This window comes from Saimiri boliviensis, chromosome Y (genome assembly GCF_048565385.1).
Source record: "Saimiri boliviensis isolate mSaiBol1 chromosome Y, mSaiBol1.pri, whole genome shotgun sequence".
Classification (NCBI taxonomy): Eukaryota; Metazoa; Chordata; class Mammalia; order Primates; family Cebidae; genus Saimiri; species Saimiri boliviensis.
In genome coordinates, this window is record NC_133471.1 from 20741931 (window position 1) to 20758374 (window position 16444).

General features: G+C 36.4%; 1 protein-coding gene across 1 annotated transcript in view; it reads right to left on the reverse strand.

Annotated features, from left to right (window-relative positions):
- Positions 1–16444, reverse strand: part of LOC141582937 (ubiquitin carboxyl-terminal hydrolase 9Y) — a 236761-nt gene that overhangs the window by 104412 nt on the left and 115905 nt on the right. The window contains exons 15-17 of the mRNA XM_074392392.1: positions 12432–12638; positions 8888–9024; positions 6958–7091 (exon numbers count right to left, since the gene is read on the reverse strand). Of these exons, the coding sequence (XP_074248493.1) occupies positions 6958–7091; positions 8888–9024; positions 12432–12638 (478 nt within the window). The remainder of the gene's footprint in view (positions 1–6957; positions 7092–8887; positions 9025–12431; positions 12639–16444) is intronic.

Consider the following 16444-nt stretch of genomic DNA (forward strand, 5'->3'; position numbering starts at 1 on the left):
GAAAACACTCAAAACCAGAAAGTCTCTCCTCCAATGGATTACAACTCTTCACCAGCAAGGGAACAAGGCAGGATGGAGAATGAGTCTGATGAAGTGACAGAAGAGGCTTCAGAAAGTGGGTAATAACAAACTTCTCTGAGCTAAAAGAACATGTTCTAACCAAATGCAAAGAAACTAAGAACCTTCAAAAAAGGTTTGATGAAATGCAGGCGAGAATAAACAGCTTAGAGCTGAAAAACGTAACAAGAGACCATTGCAAAGCATACACAAGTTTCAATAGCTGAATAATCAAGAGGAAGAAAGGATATCAAAGACTGAAGATCAAATCAAGGATATAAAATGAGAAGGCAAGATTAGAGAAAAAAAGAGTAAAAAATGAGCAGAGTCTCCAAGAAATATGGGATTATGTAAAAACACCTGATCTACATTTCATAGGGATACCTGAATGTGACAGACAGAATGAATCCAAGCTGGAAAACACTCTTCATGATATAATCCAGAAAAACTTCCCCAACCTAGAAAGGAGGCCAATATTCAAGTCCCGGAAATAGAACACCATCACAAACATATTCCTCAGGAAGAGCGACCACAAGGCACATAATTGTCAGATTCACCAGGTTGAAATGAAGAAGAAAATGCAAAGGGCAGACAGAGAGAAAGGTCGAGTTACCCATAAAGGGAAGCCCATCAGACTCACAGCAGATCTCTCCACAGAAACCCTACAAGCCACAAGAGAGTGGGGACCAATATTCACCATCCTTAAAGAAAAGAATCGTCAACCTAGAATTTCATATCCAGCCAAACTAAGCTTCATAAGTAAAGGAAAAATAAAATCCTTTGCGAAGAAGCAAGTAGAGATTTCATCACCACCAGGCCTGCTTTACAAGAGCTCCTGAAAGAAGCACTAAACACAGAAAGGAACAACCAGTACCAGCCACTCCAAAAACATACCAAATAGTAAACAGCATTGACATAATGAAGAAAAAGCAGCAACTAATGGGTAAAATAACCAGCTAGCATCAAAATGGCAGGATCAAATTCACACATAACAATATTAAACTTAAATATAAATGGACTAAATACCCCAGTCAAAGATAATGAATGGCAAACTGGATAAAAAGCCAAAACCCATCAGTGTGCTGTATCCAGGAAATACATTTCACATGCAAGGATACACAAAGGCTCAGAACAAAGGGATGGAGAAAAATTTACAAAGCAAATGGAGAGAAAAAAAAAAAAAAAAGCAGGAGTTACAATTCTCATCTCTGATAAAACACACTTTAAACCAACAAAGATCAAAAGAGACAAGTGAATTACATAATGGTAAAAGGATCAATGCAACAAGGGCTAACAATCCTAAATATATACCCACCCAATACAGGAGCACCCAGATACATAAAGCAAGTTCTTAATGACTTACAAAGAGACTTAGACTCCCACACAATAATAGTGGGAAACTTTAATACTCCATTGTCAATATCTGACAGATCAACAAGACAGAAAATTAAAAAGGGTATCCAGGAGTTGAACTCAGATCTGGACCAAGCAAAGCTTATAGACATATACAGAACTCTCCACCCCAAATCTACAGAATATACATTCTTCTGAGCACCACAACGCACCTACTCTAAAACTGACTACTCAATTGGAAGTAAATCACTCCTAGGCAAATACAAATGAACCAAAATCAAAACAGTCTCTTGGATGACAGGGCAATCAGATTAGATCTTAGTACTAAGAACTAACTCAGAACCCGCACAACTTCATGGAAACTGAACAACTGGCTCTTGAAGGTTGACTGGATAAACAATGCAATGAAGTCAGAAATAAAGATACTCTTTGAAACCAACCAGAACGAAGACAAAACATACCAGAATTTCTAGGACACATTTAAAGCACTCTCTAGAGAAAAATATACAGTAATAAATGCCCACATGAGAAGCAAAGAGAGATCTAAAATTGACACCCTATCATCAAAATTGAAAGAGCCAGAGCAAGATTAAAACAAACAAACAAACAAACAAACAAACTCAAAGCTAGAAGATGACAAGAAATAACTAAAATCAGAGAAAAACTGAAGGAGCTAGAGAAACAAAAAATCCTTCAAAAAATGAATAAATCCAGGAGCTGGTTTTTTGAAAAGATCAACAAAATAGACAGACCACTAGCCAGATTAATAAAAAAGAAATCAGAATAATCAAATACATGCAATAAAAAAGATAAAGGGGCTATCACCACTGATTCCACAGAAACACAAACTACCATCAGAGATTACTACAAACAACTCTATGCACATAAAGCTGTACACCTGGAAGAAATGGATAAATTCTGGACACTTGCACCCTCCCAAGCCTAAACCAAGAAGAAACTGAAACCCTGAATAGGTCAATAATAAGGGGCTGAAATTGAGGCAGCAATTAATAGCCTACCAGCCAAAAAAAAGCCCTAAGTACAGATTGGTTCACAGCCGAATTCTACCAGAGGAGCTGGTACCATTCCTTCTGAAACTATTCCAAAAAATACAAAAAAAGGAAACCATTCCAAAATCACTTTATGAGACCAACATCATCCTGATACCAAAACCCAGCAGAGACTCAACAAGATAAGAAAATTTCAGGCCAATATCCATGATGAACATAGAAGCAAAAATCTTCAATAAAATACTGGCAAACCGATTGCAATAGCACATCAAAAAGCTTATCCATCACAATCAAGTTGGCTTCATCCTGGGGATGCAAGGCTGGTTCAACATACCCAAGTCTATAAACATAATCCACCACATAAACAGAACCAAAGACAAAAACCACATGATTATCTCAATAGATGCAGAGAAGGCCTTCAACAAAATTCAATAGTCCTTTATGCTAAAATCTGGCAATAAACTAGGCATCGAAGGAGCATATCTCAAAATCATAAAAGCTATTTACAACAAATGCACAGCCAATATCACACTGAATGGCAAAAACTGGAAGCATTCACTTTGAAATCCTGCACTAAATAAGGATGCCCTCTGTCACCACTGCTATTCAATATAGTATTGGAAGTTCTAGCCAGAGCAATTAGGCAAGAAAAAAATAATAATAAAGGGTATTAAATTAAGAAAGGAGAAAAGTCAAACTGTCTCTATTTGCAGACAACATGATTGTATATTTAGAAGACCCCATTACCTCAGCCCAAAATCTCCTGAAACTGATAAGCAACTTTAGCAAAGTCTCAGGACACAAAATCAATATGCAGAAATCACAAGAATTTCTATACACCAATAACAGACTTAAAGAGAGCAAAATCAAGAATGAACTGCCATTCACAACTGCCACAAAGAGAATAAAATACCTAGGAATACAGCTAACAAAGAACATAAAGGACCTCTTCAAGGAGAACTACAAGCCACTGCTCAACAAAATAAGAGAGGACACAAACAGATGGAGAAACATTCCATGTTCATGGCTAGGAAGAATCAATATAGTGAAAATGGCCATACTGCCCAAAGTAATTTACAGATTCAATGCTATCCCCATCAAGCTACCAATGACCTTTTTCACAGAACTGGAAAAAACCACTTTAAACATCATATGGAATCATGAGAGAGCCCGAACAGCCAAGACAATCCTAAGCAAAAAGAACAAAGCTGGAGGCATCACACTACCTAACTTCAAACTATACTACAAGGCTACAGTAATCAAAACAACTTGGTACTGGTACTAAAACAGAGATAGACCAATGGAATGGAACAGAGGCCTCAGAGGCAATGCCACATATCTACAACCATGTGATCTTTGACAAACCTGACGAAAACAAGCAATGGGGAAAGAATTCCCTCTTTAATAAATGGTATTGGAAAAGCTGACTAGCCATGTGCAGAAAACAGAAACTGGACCCCTTCCTGACACCTTACGCTAAAATTAACTCCAGATGGATTAAAGACTTAAACATAACACCTAACACCATAAAAACCTTAGAAGAAAACCTAGGCAAAACCATTCAGGACATAGGCATGAGCAAGGACTTCATAACCAAAATACCAAAAGCATTGGCAAGAAAAGCCAAAATAGACAAGTGGGATCTAATTACACTCCAGAGCTTCAGCACAGCAAAAGAAACAATCATTAGAGTGAACCAGCAACCAAGAGGATGGGAAAAAATTTTTACAATCCACCCATCTAACAAAGGGCTAATATCCAAAATCTACTAAAGAACTAAAAAAACAGATTTACAAGAAAAAAAAACAAACACATTCAAAAGTTGGTGAAGGACATGAAGACACTTTTCAAAAGAAGAGATATATGAGGCCAACAAACATATAAAAAAATGCTCATCACCACTAGTCATTAGAGAAATGCAAATCAAAACCACATTGATACCATCTCACACGATCATTAAAAAATTAGAATGACAATCATTAAAAAATTTGGAGACAACAGATGCTGGAGAGGATATGGAGAAATAGGAACACTTTTAGACTCTTGGTGTAAATTAGTTCACCCATTGTGGAAAGACAGTGTAGTGATTCCTCAAGGACTTAGTAATAGAAATTCCATTTTACCCAGCAATCCCCTTACTGAGTATATATCCAAATGATTATAAATTGTGCTATTATAAAGACACATGCACATGTATGTTCACTGTAGTACAATTTACAATAGCAAAGATGTGGAACAAACCCAAATGCCCACTGATGATAGACTGGTCATGGAAACTGTGACACATACAACATGGAATACTATGCAGCCATAAAAAATGATGAGTTTATGTTCTTTGTAGGGACATGGGTAAATCTGGAAACCATCATTCTCAACAACGTAATACAAGAACAGAAAATCAAACAGCACATATTCTCACTTATAGGTGGCTGTTGAACAATGAGAACACATGGACAAAGAGGGATGGGAGCATCACAAACTGGGATCTGTTGAGGGGGTCTAGGGAAGGGACAGTGGGGGGTAGGGAGGTTGGGGAGAGAGAACATGGGTAGAATTTCCAGACATACATGACAGGGGGATGGAGGCAGCAAAGCACATTGCCATGTATGTACCTATGCAGTAATTCTGCATGATGTGCACATGTATCCCAGAATCTAAAGTACCATAGATATGTGTGTGTGTGTGTGTGTGTGTGTGTGTGTGTGTGTGTGTACATATATATATGAACTTAAGTGGAATTTGAATAAATAGAGCACCCTAGTGAGGCTAGAATGCACCTAAGCCTTTTCTCTTGGCTGAATTGGAAATTATGTCTTCAATTACTGACAATAACAATACAATTACAGATAAAAGCACCCCAAAATCAATAAAATTATCATTGGAGTAAGTATCTACTTGTGATCACTTTTGGGGAAGGTCTTCTGGGAGGGCCCTTGTTTCTTCAAAAAGGCACAAGGCTTCAGATGATACAGAATTTAAGAGAACGGCATGTAGATTTTATGTTCCTTTAATTAGTTTTGGCGGCTCTTGATAACTCAGCAAGATTGGTTACATGCATACATGGCCTTGCCTGTCCTACCACTATGCCTTCAAGCTTCTGAAGCTCACGGGCAAGACTGAAATGCATGATTACTTTTACAGCCCTACAACGAAGATGAAAAGAGTGTGTAAAACGTGAAAGGAACAGAAGTCACTGAAATAATTACAAGTATTTGAAAGTAACTTAAGTTTTCTATTATTTTATGTGAGTTTTAAAGGAAGCATTAGGTAAAAACTTGAGGATTTTTACCAACTCAATCATACCAAGACTCTACTATTTTTTTCAATTAATAATACAAACATCCACATTTTCGACATAAGCAATTGAATTCCACAGACACTAACATAGTATATCAATTAGTATTATTGGTAAATCTTACCTTCAACATTGGATAATAAAAGTTTTTCTTCTCTATAATTATAAAAACTGGGCCTATGAAATGGCTAATTTGGGAAACACGTGTTTCTAAAAGCAGGTGTTTCTACTTGGGAAGCAGTGTTTCTAATTTTGAGGAAAGATCATACAGTTACACATGTAGAAAGACTACTGTGTGACACAAATGTACTAAAACTGTCAGAGGACAAATAACATTGGAATTAATCTTCAACATGCGAAGACAGGTCTCCACATGGCATATACTAAAAGGCTAATTGTTGAAAAGCATAATGTAAAAAGCAAACAGTTTTAAAATATTTCATAGTTTGAGAACTAACAACAACATCTAGTGATCACAAATCTAGTGAATTTCTAATAAGCTCTTTAAACAATAGATAACAGTAATTCAGAATTATGAAAAACTGTATTATATGTAAGAATAGAATAAGGCAAAATTAGTAACAAATGAAGACGGGGTGGTGGCTCACTTTACAATCCCAACACTTTGGGAGGCCAAGGCAAGAGGAATGCTTGAGCCCAGGAGTTCAAGATGAGCCTGGTCATCACGCCAAAACCCTGTCTTTGCTGAAAATACAAAACAGCCGGGCATAGTGGTAGGTGCTTTTGTTCCTAGCTACTCAGGGGATTGAGGTAGGAGGATCACTTCTGCCTGTGATGCAAACATTGCAACAAATTCAGATTGCACCATAGCACTTCAGCCTAGGCAACACAGTGGGACTTTAACCCCTCACCCCAAAAAAAGAGCAAAGGTTAAATGACTAGAGTATATAGCAAATGTACCCAAGAGAATTATAACCCACTACAGGGACAAAAAGGCAAAAAAGGCCGAATTTCCAAGTATTAAAGATGACAATAACAAGAAGTATCAGTAAGGAGACATGGGAAAGCTGACCTAGAATTTAAGTAAGATTTGAGATGCAATCTGAAATATCAATCCGCTTCTATTTTTTCTCATTCAAAAATAAATATAGTCATTTCTTAGGTTATTAACATTTATGGCAAAACAAAAAGAAGGTAAAATTGTCATTTCTTAGGTTATTAACATTTCAGGCAAAACAAAAAATCAGAGAACCATAGTTAATTTTAGCTTATCATACTTACCTCTAGCATATAATCTGATGCCATTCATGTAAGTTGCAAGATTTTCTGCTACCAAAGTAACTAAAGCGTGATTTTGTTGAAGCTGGTTGATTAAGTCATGGCGATAAAGTATGTGGGGACTTCGCTGAGTTTGACTGAAAGAAGAATAACTTAACAGTATAATAAAGCAAATGAAAATTGCTGTAATTAAGATAGCTTACAGAAGGTAAATTCTAGCCACTACTTAAAAAAAAAATCAATGCTATAGATTATTGACAACATGTGGTCAATATTCTCCCCTTAACAACAAATTATCAAACCCTGTAAAAAATACAATCCATGCCTCCAAACAAATATTTATTTCAGTATTCTTGTGTTAAATAAAAACTACCTATCAGTATCAAAGCACATGTGTTGTGCAATGAAAAATAGCAGACATTCCCAGGTACATTCTAGAACAATGAGTTCATACTGTTTTACCTGTAGATATTACCAAAAAGTATCTAGTTTTCTTTTCCTTCCGAGTTTGTCATCTTTGACTAAAGCAATCAACTCACAATCATAATTAATCTACTGGTAATAAGGTCACCAGTCTTTGAAAAGTATCAAAAGTTACATATAGTAAATCAAATCAAATCAAAATATGCCCTTCATAAGTAGTTTTCCAGTGTTTATTCCCATAAAACTTTCAAATTTCCTGTAACATTTCCACCATTAGAAAAATAAAGCCAAAGTTAACTTGAAAAAAACACAACATATAAACGGCATTTTAAATTTCTATTAACAAAAAAAACTCTGAGGCATAATTGTATCAATCTAAACCTGTAAAGCATCTTGATTAATCATTATCTGATAAGACATATGTTCTTACATCATGAGAGCATCTTTTTTTTCTTCTTGAGACCAGGTTTCACTCTTGTTGCCCAGGCTGTTATGCAATGGCATGTTCTTTGTCACTGCCTCCTGGGTTCAAGCGATTCTCCTGCCTCAGCCTCCCGAGTAGCTGGGATTACAGGTGCCCACCACGACACCCAGCTAATTTTCTGTATTTTTAGTAGAGATGGGGTTTCATTATATTGGCCAGGATGGTCTTGAACTCCTGACTTCAGGTGATCCACCCACCTTGGCCTCCCAAAGTTCTAGGACTACAGTCGTAAGCCATAGCACCTGGCCGACGAGAGAATCTTTCTAAAATTATAGCTAGTTAGACAAACCTAGAGTTCACTACTGGGAATCTTAACTGCACTGTGAATATTCTTCAAGTAACATAGGGTTCTCCATGTTATTTTACCCTTTATTGCATTAATTATCAATATATCATAAGAAAATAAATTAAATAATCACAATTTACCATATAACATCAGACTTTTAAAATTAAGAAAAATCTAGCTAAAATAAGTTATGAGTAAAAAACTTTAAAGTCTTGTCATGTTTCATAATTTAAATTACCTTGCAGTCTAACTTTAAAATTTTAACTTTAAAATTCAAAAAAGTGTTTTCCCCCTACAAATTATAAAAATACATTAGACTTGATCAATTAAATAAATAATAAAGATTTCAAAAGATATGTGGAACTGCAAGGAATATTCAGCCAAAGGCAAAATAATTGCTGAAAGCACAGAGTAAAATGAGTAGTAAGAGAAACATAACACATGACATAATGTCTGATACATCTGCTGGAAGTCAGGAAAAATTCTAAGACCTGAAAGGCAGTAATGTGGCTCTATGCTTAACTGCTATCTGGTATTGAATATATTGCTTACCTATCTGCGTCATAAAATACAAAGAAGTAGATTACAATCAAGGATCCTTATTTTGTAGCAAAGACACTCTTAGAAATCTTTCGTTTTCCCACTAATGTTTTCTTTCTTTAAAATTTGCTCTCCTATACCCTTTTCAATATAACATATAAATAAAAATAAGAAAATTCTCTGCATTAAAAAAGTCTTACCTTAAATTTTCAGGTACTTCACCAAACAAACTACAAATTTCTCTTATTTGTTTCAGAGCAGGAATTACCCATTTGTCATTTGTGCTAAGTTCTTCTATAAAGCGATCTATCCACTGGATCTTTTGTACATCTCGATCCTTACACATGAAAAAAAATTTATACTGTAAGTGGACCAATACTCACAATATAATTCTACCTTCAAATTATTTTGACATTTGCAAAACAGGAAAGCTTCTATACTCAGCATCAGCAAAATTATGATATAACTGTAAAAGGGTTCAAACAAAATGCTCTGAATATGGTATTATTTTGAAGTTATAATAAAAACTCCAAAATGTAAAACACTAACATAAATTTAATGTTTTATGATTCAGAAATAATACCAAGACATAATTCCCAAGTACTGACACATTTACAGGGAATACAATGTTAAACTGTTTGTCTGAATGGTGGATATTGTATTTCACTGAGTTTCGTAAAGTTCTATCATAAAATTTGGCAAAGCATACAATCTCAATTATTATCATACATACTCAGTTTGGCTAAGATATTTTTCTAATCAGAGCACAGAACATGGAAAAGTTTTATTTCATGAAGGAAATAATAGTATAGTAATTCCGGAGGTTAAAAAATAATCAGAATAAACTATATCAGAATACAAAGAAAGCTACAGAAAAAAGACAAACATGTTGAACTAAAAAATAATTTAAGAATTTTTTTTTTGGAGACAAAGTCTCACTCTGTCACCAGGTTGGAATGTAGTGGCACGATCTCAGATCTTGACTCACTGCAACCTCCACTTCCCAGGTTCAAGTGACTCTCCTGCCTCTGCCTCCTGAACACTTGGGACTACACTGGTCTGCCACCACACCCAGCTAATTTTTGTATTTTTAGTAGAGATGGGATTTCACAATGTTGGCCAGGATGGTGTTGATCTCTTTACATCGTGATCCACCCGACTCAGCCTCCCAAAGTGCTGGGACCACAGAATAAGTCACCACACCTAACCAAGAATATTTTTAACATAGTATTGTTTCAAATATTCCTCCATGGTTGCTTCAATGTTTTACACTACAGTGACTAACAATCAAAATTCTGGTTTAAATATCTAATAAATTTTTAGTTGGAAGAGTCCCATTTCTGTGCATATTCAGAAAAGAAAAGGTAAATCTATGTTATTTCCTTAATATTTAATTTAAGGGATATATCTGTAAGCACATGCACTATCTTTTTTTTTTTTTTTACAGAAAGTGGACAAATGCTTTAAGTGTCTTTCATTAAATACTGTGGATACATTTCCACACTAACAAGGCATTTTAATGGCTGCACATACTGTAGAGAATATCCAGTTTATGTGAATGGTTTCATTGTGGAAACAATAAAGAACATGTTTCTACATATTATGCTGTTTTCAGACCATTTCTGAGGAAAAATTTCTATTAGTAAATGTGTCCATTTTTAAGGATTTAAAAATACTCCTATGTGTTTGTTTGTCTATTCATTTTTGAGATGGATTGTTACTCTGTCACCAGGCTGGAGTGCAGTGCCTCAATCTTGGCTCACTGCAGCCTCCACTTCCTGGATTCAAGCAATTCTTCTGCCTCAGCCTCCCAAGCAGCTGGGACTACAGGTATGTACCATCATGCCTGGATAATTTTTTATATTTTTGTATATACAGGATTTGGCCAGGGTGCTCTTGAACTCCCAGCCTCAAATGATCTGCCTACCTCAGCCTCCCAAAGTGCTGGAACTGCAGGTTTGCACCGCTGTACTCAACCCATATATGTATATTAAATAAAAAGTACTTTGGGTAGGAGGGAAAGAGGAATGACACACTTACTAGTTTTCCATAACACAAAAATAAAAACTAAAGTTAAAAAAGGCATAACCCTTACACTAAATTTAGTGACATCAAGTATTAACATAGCAGTGTAGAAAACATTGTGGCAAGCAATAAAATGAATATATGCTAAGTGAGCATTTATAACAAGTATATTACTTTAATTCTGTATAACACTTCTATATTTACCAAGATGCCACCTAAACTCAAGATACTCATAACCATTTTACAGGCTGAAAAAGTACTTATCAAATGTCAGAATCAAGTGTAACACTTGTAACACTACAAGACAGTGTAACACTGTCATCTGATCATAATAACCCAACTAATGTTTTTTATTTCAATGCATCTAAAGCTGTAACTGCATTACTGCAAGTCCAATGTATTACTGACTACTGGGTTGGAAAATCATTGTGTCTTTATTTGTATGGGACATTAATTGTAATAAATATTAATTTATACCTTCTTCACAATTAAAAATAAAACCAGATTTACATAAAAATATGGGACTAACTCGTCCACAGACTGTGAATGACATCATATTTTAAGTATCCCAGTTTTAAGAACGTTCTCCCTTTGATTTACCTAATAATACATATGGGTTTATATTCAAGTCCTTTTTTGATGATAGCAGTTGATGAACCAAATGCTTTGGTACTTCACAATTATACAACTTTCCAAAACCCAAGAGCATCATCTTGACCTTACTAATTTTTAAAAATATATTTTATTTCATGGTTTTGAGACAAGGTCTCATTCTCTGGCCCAAGCTGGAATAGGTGGCATGCTCATGGCTCACTACTGCCTCAGCCTCCCAGGCTCCAGTAACCGTCCTGCCTCAGCCTCCCTCGTAGCTGGAACATTAGGTGTGCACCACCACACCTAGCTAATTTATTAGTTTTTATAGAGGTAAAGCTTCCCCTTGTTTCCCAGACTAAACTCAAACTTATAAACTTAAGCGATTCTGCCCTTCTTGGCACCTCTGAAATTGCTGGGATTACAGGAGTGAACCACTATGTCCGGCCAACCTTGCTTAATTAAGTTAAGCTTGAGTCCAAGTGAAAGCAGAATGCTTGCTCTCTAGAAATGGAAAACACCACTGCTTGTTCTTTTTTTATTTTTTAAAAAGGAGTATCATCATAATTAAGTTATTGAACTGATGTATTATAAGAGTGACTAAGTACTGCTGATAAAAATCCATCAAGTGGTCCAAGACTTTAGGCAAAACTAGCAAAACATTAATACTTAAAATTAGAAGACATAGGGACATAAGTTAAACATTGGGAAGCTGTTGTGATTTGCTCACAGGGAAGCCACTATTTAAGTTCTGTTAATCTTACTAACGTCTTATTAGCAACTAAAATGTAATTATCCTTGTACCTCTGAAGTTATGATCACTTTTAATTCCTTATGATCTGTATTAGCACTACATAGTTAACTACGGTTTGACTATAATAAGATATTTTACCTATTAATATTTTTGTCTAAATGAAGCAAAAATACTTAAAGTGAATGATATATACAATCTGGCTGGAAAGACAAGTGTGGAGAGCAGGAAGTTGGACTTACAGAACAAAAGTATGCCAATTCCTCAAGATTATTTTAGAAATAAAAAATGACAGAAGAAACTGGAATTATCTTGTAACTTAAGTTACCCTACTTGTGAAGGAAAGTCAGAAAAACTGAACAAAGAAACACTCCCACCTGGGAACAACTATAATCTAGTATTTTTATGTGCGCACTAAGAGCAAGGTCCATGATGTCTACAGGCACATCATCACTATGAGCGAGATTCCAAAGAAGGTTCAACACTTTGTGGGCCATCACACCATCTTTATCATCTTCTGCAAGACGACGTATCAGCTCAAGGAGTTTTTCACGTTGCTTTTTACTTGCATTTGTCCAACTTGCCTTGAAAAAGTATTTAAATAATATAAATATCATGGAATTTATAATGTTTCTTTACATCAAGTAACCATTGCACACACGCGCGCGCGCACACACACACACACACACATACACACACACACACACAGAGCTAAGGGAGTACCTGAACACTAGTGTTACTGGAGGTAACAAAATAGTACTCATGGGACAGAGTAATCACAATTCCAGGAATAAAAGCCTCTATTTCTAATATAAGCTTTGTTAACATTTGACTTTAAAATTACATAATCAAAAACGACAAAGGATGCATGACCCAAAAAATCCTGTATTATATATAAACCCAGCAGATGATTAAGTGACAGAGTTGAGACCATATCTTTTAGCGAGATCATGGGTCACTGCAGCTTCCAAATGTTGGGTTGAGGTAATCTTTCTGCCTTAGCTTTACAAAGTGTTGGGATTACAGGTGTGAGCCCCTGCTCCCAGTTAACATTATTTTTAACAGTGAAACACTGATACTTTTCTTACCATGGGATCAGAGCAAGACTAAGTTCCCTCTGGCCACTTCTATTGAGCTTTATACTGACGAACACAATGAGGCAAGAAAAAGAAGTAACAGTCACACACAAGAAGGAAGATGCAAAATTCTTCCTATGTGTAGGTAATATGATACTCTTCTTTGTTTTTGTTTTTGAATTGGAACTTTCCTCTGTTGCCAGGCTGGAGTGCAGTGGCAAGATTTCAGGTCACTGCAATCCCCACCTCCTAGGCTCCAGCGATTCTCCTGCCTCAGCCTCCCCCAAGTAGCTGAGATTACAGGCACATGCCACCACAACCAGCTACTTTTTGTATATATATATATATATTTTTTTTTTTTTTGCAGAGATGCGGTGTTACCATATTGGCCTCCATCACCTGACCCCGTGATCTACCTCCCAAAGTGCTGGAATTACAGGCATGAGCCATCGTGCATGGCCATAATAAAACTTTCTATGTAAAAAAAATTTGCAAGGATCCTCAAGAAGGAAGAAAAAAAAAAGCCCTCAAAGACTTGAACACTACTGCAAAACAAAGAATATACATATAAAAATCAAGTATTTCTGTACAGAAATAGTAATAAATGCATAAACAGCATCAAAAACATTCACAATTACTCAAAGGAAAACCAGATACATAAACATTTAAGTGTAAATTTAACCGAACATGTACGACCCAACACTAAATAAATGATTCAAACGTCTAAATCAATGAAAAGGCACAAAATATTCTTGGGCTGAAAAATCCAAGCAAAAATTCTCCCAAAACTGATAAACAGAACTTATATTCTCCTATTTAAATTACAGTACTTCCTACTGCTGGGAAGCAATGTATCAAAAATAAAGATCAGATTACCTAAATTTTTTAGGGTGAGCAAAGGTACAAGAACTAAATAATTTGAAATAAGGTAAAGTGAGATAAGTCTTTCTAACAGAAAATATATATATATTATGTACTTGTAGTAAAACGATAATGTGGTAATGGCACAAAAACAAAGATCAATTAAGAAAAAAAATTGTATTGAAAAATTAAAACAAAAACAAAAACAAAAAATGTATAAATAGACCCATACAAATGTGCACAACTGATTTTTAACAAAGGTACAAGAGCAACCTAATAAAGATGAAAGACAGCCTTTTACAAAATGATCCTGGAATCACTGGCAGGGAGAGGAAAGAAATGTCAATTGAAGTCTTACATCTAAAGAAGGCAAGAAAGCATTGCTCAAAGGAAATACAACTTAAGCAATATCTGTAAAACTTTTAGAGAAACAATGTAAGAATAAATAGGATTTGTGGGTAGGCAATAAGTGCTCAGATTTGAATAAAACCATAATCACTATAAACGAACAAAAAAATAAAATAAGTGGGGCCTTATCAAAATTACAAACTCTACTGGTAAAACACCTGTTAAGAGGATAAAAAGATATGCTACAGACTGGTAGAAAACATTTGCTAAACATGTTTCTAACAAACAACTATCACCTACCTTAAATAAAAAACTCAGGGCCAGGCACACTGGCTCACTACTGTTAATACTAGCACTTTAAGAAGCCAAGGCAGGTGGACCATGGGGTCAGGAGATCAAGATCATCCTAGCCAACATGGTGAAACCTCATCTCTACTAAAGTACAAAACATTAGCTGGGCACAGAGGTGCACACCTGTATTCCCAGATAGCTACTCATGAGGCTGAGGCAGGGCAATTGCTTGAACCCAGGAGGGAGAGATTACAGTGAGCTGAGATCAAGCCACTGCACACCAGCCAGGTGACAGAGCGAGACTCTGTATCAAAAACAAAACAAAACAAAACAAAACAAAAACCTCAGTAAGAACAAACTTAAATTAGAAAATGAACAACAACAACAACAAAAACTTAAAAAGGCATATCACCAATTATTCTTATAATCTAACATATGAAAGATTTTCAACATCATTAGTCATCAAGATAATGTAAATTAATAACAGCAGTGACATTTCACTGCACAACTTCAGAATACAAGTTTAAATAACAGAGTTGACACAAAAATGTGGAGAGGACGTGGAGGAACTTCATTATGAAATAAATAAGGTTATAGTCATTCTGGAAAACCGTTTGGCAGTTAATTAAAAAGAAAAATGTCCTACGCAAAACAGAAACAAAATCCAGTAAAATATAAAAAGAGCATTGATCATGAAAAGAATGATTTATTCCAGTATGAGAAGCAACATAATTCTTTCCAAGGCAGGTAAATTAAAAAAAAAAAAAAAAAAAAAAAAAGGAAGCAACGTATAAAGTAAAATTATGTGAAAGGGGAAGATCCAAGATGGCCGTTTAGGAAAAGCTCAAAGTTGCAGCTCACAGTGAAAGCGCAAAGGGTGAGTGGATGCTGTATTTTTATTGCCCACGAACCAGGAGATACCCAGGTGGAGGAACCCCACGAGTCGCCAGCACAGTTCTTTTGGTTGGCGCGGTTGCTTTGCCCCTCAAGACTGCTAAACCTGCGCCCTGGCTGGCAGTTCTCCGAACGAAATACACAGGTCTGGGTGCCCTTTAGCTGATGACTGGAGCCCCAAGAAGTCGCCCATTCATCTGATAACAGAGGGGACTGAACAGGGAGCCAGAACGGAGATTCCCAGGCAAAAAAAGTGCCAGGAATCTCACTGCCACTGTTTAAGTCGGAGCAGTGAGTCCCCCCAGGGGAAATCACACAGATCCCTGCGCCTTTTCAACAGGCGATTGAAACACCTAGGATAGAGTCAACTGTTCAACTGAAAAAAAAAAAAGAAAAAGGCTCTGAGGCAGGGATCCAGGTGATCAGGCTCGACTGGTCCCACCCCCACAAAAGAACAGCAATCAGAAACTCTCTGGATTGAGAGTTTAACAGGAAGTGCAGCTGAACCCAGGAAGGTCCAGCTCTGTGGGAGAGGAGCGTCTGCCATTACCCAGGCACTCCACCTCTATGGAGGTAGTTGGCCATTGCTGAGGCAGCCTGCCGTTTCCAAGACAATATGCCATTGCTGAGGTTGCCTGCAATTGCCAAGGCAACCCGCTGTTCCCAAGGCAACCTGCCATTACAGAAAGAGTCCGCCAATACAGAAGTAGGCCACCATTGCTGAGGCAGTTCTAACTACACCCATATAAACAGGACTGCAGGAAAGTTCACACGGCAACTGGGTGGACCCACAGCAGCTCAGCAAAGCCTCTGCAGCCAGACAGTGACTAGGCTGCCTCCTTGCTGGGCAGGGCAGTCCTGGAAAAAAAAAAAAAGGCAGCAGCACAACGGAAACTCATAAATAAAGCCCAACTCCCTGA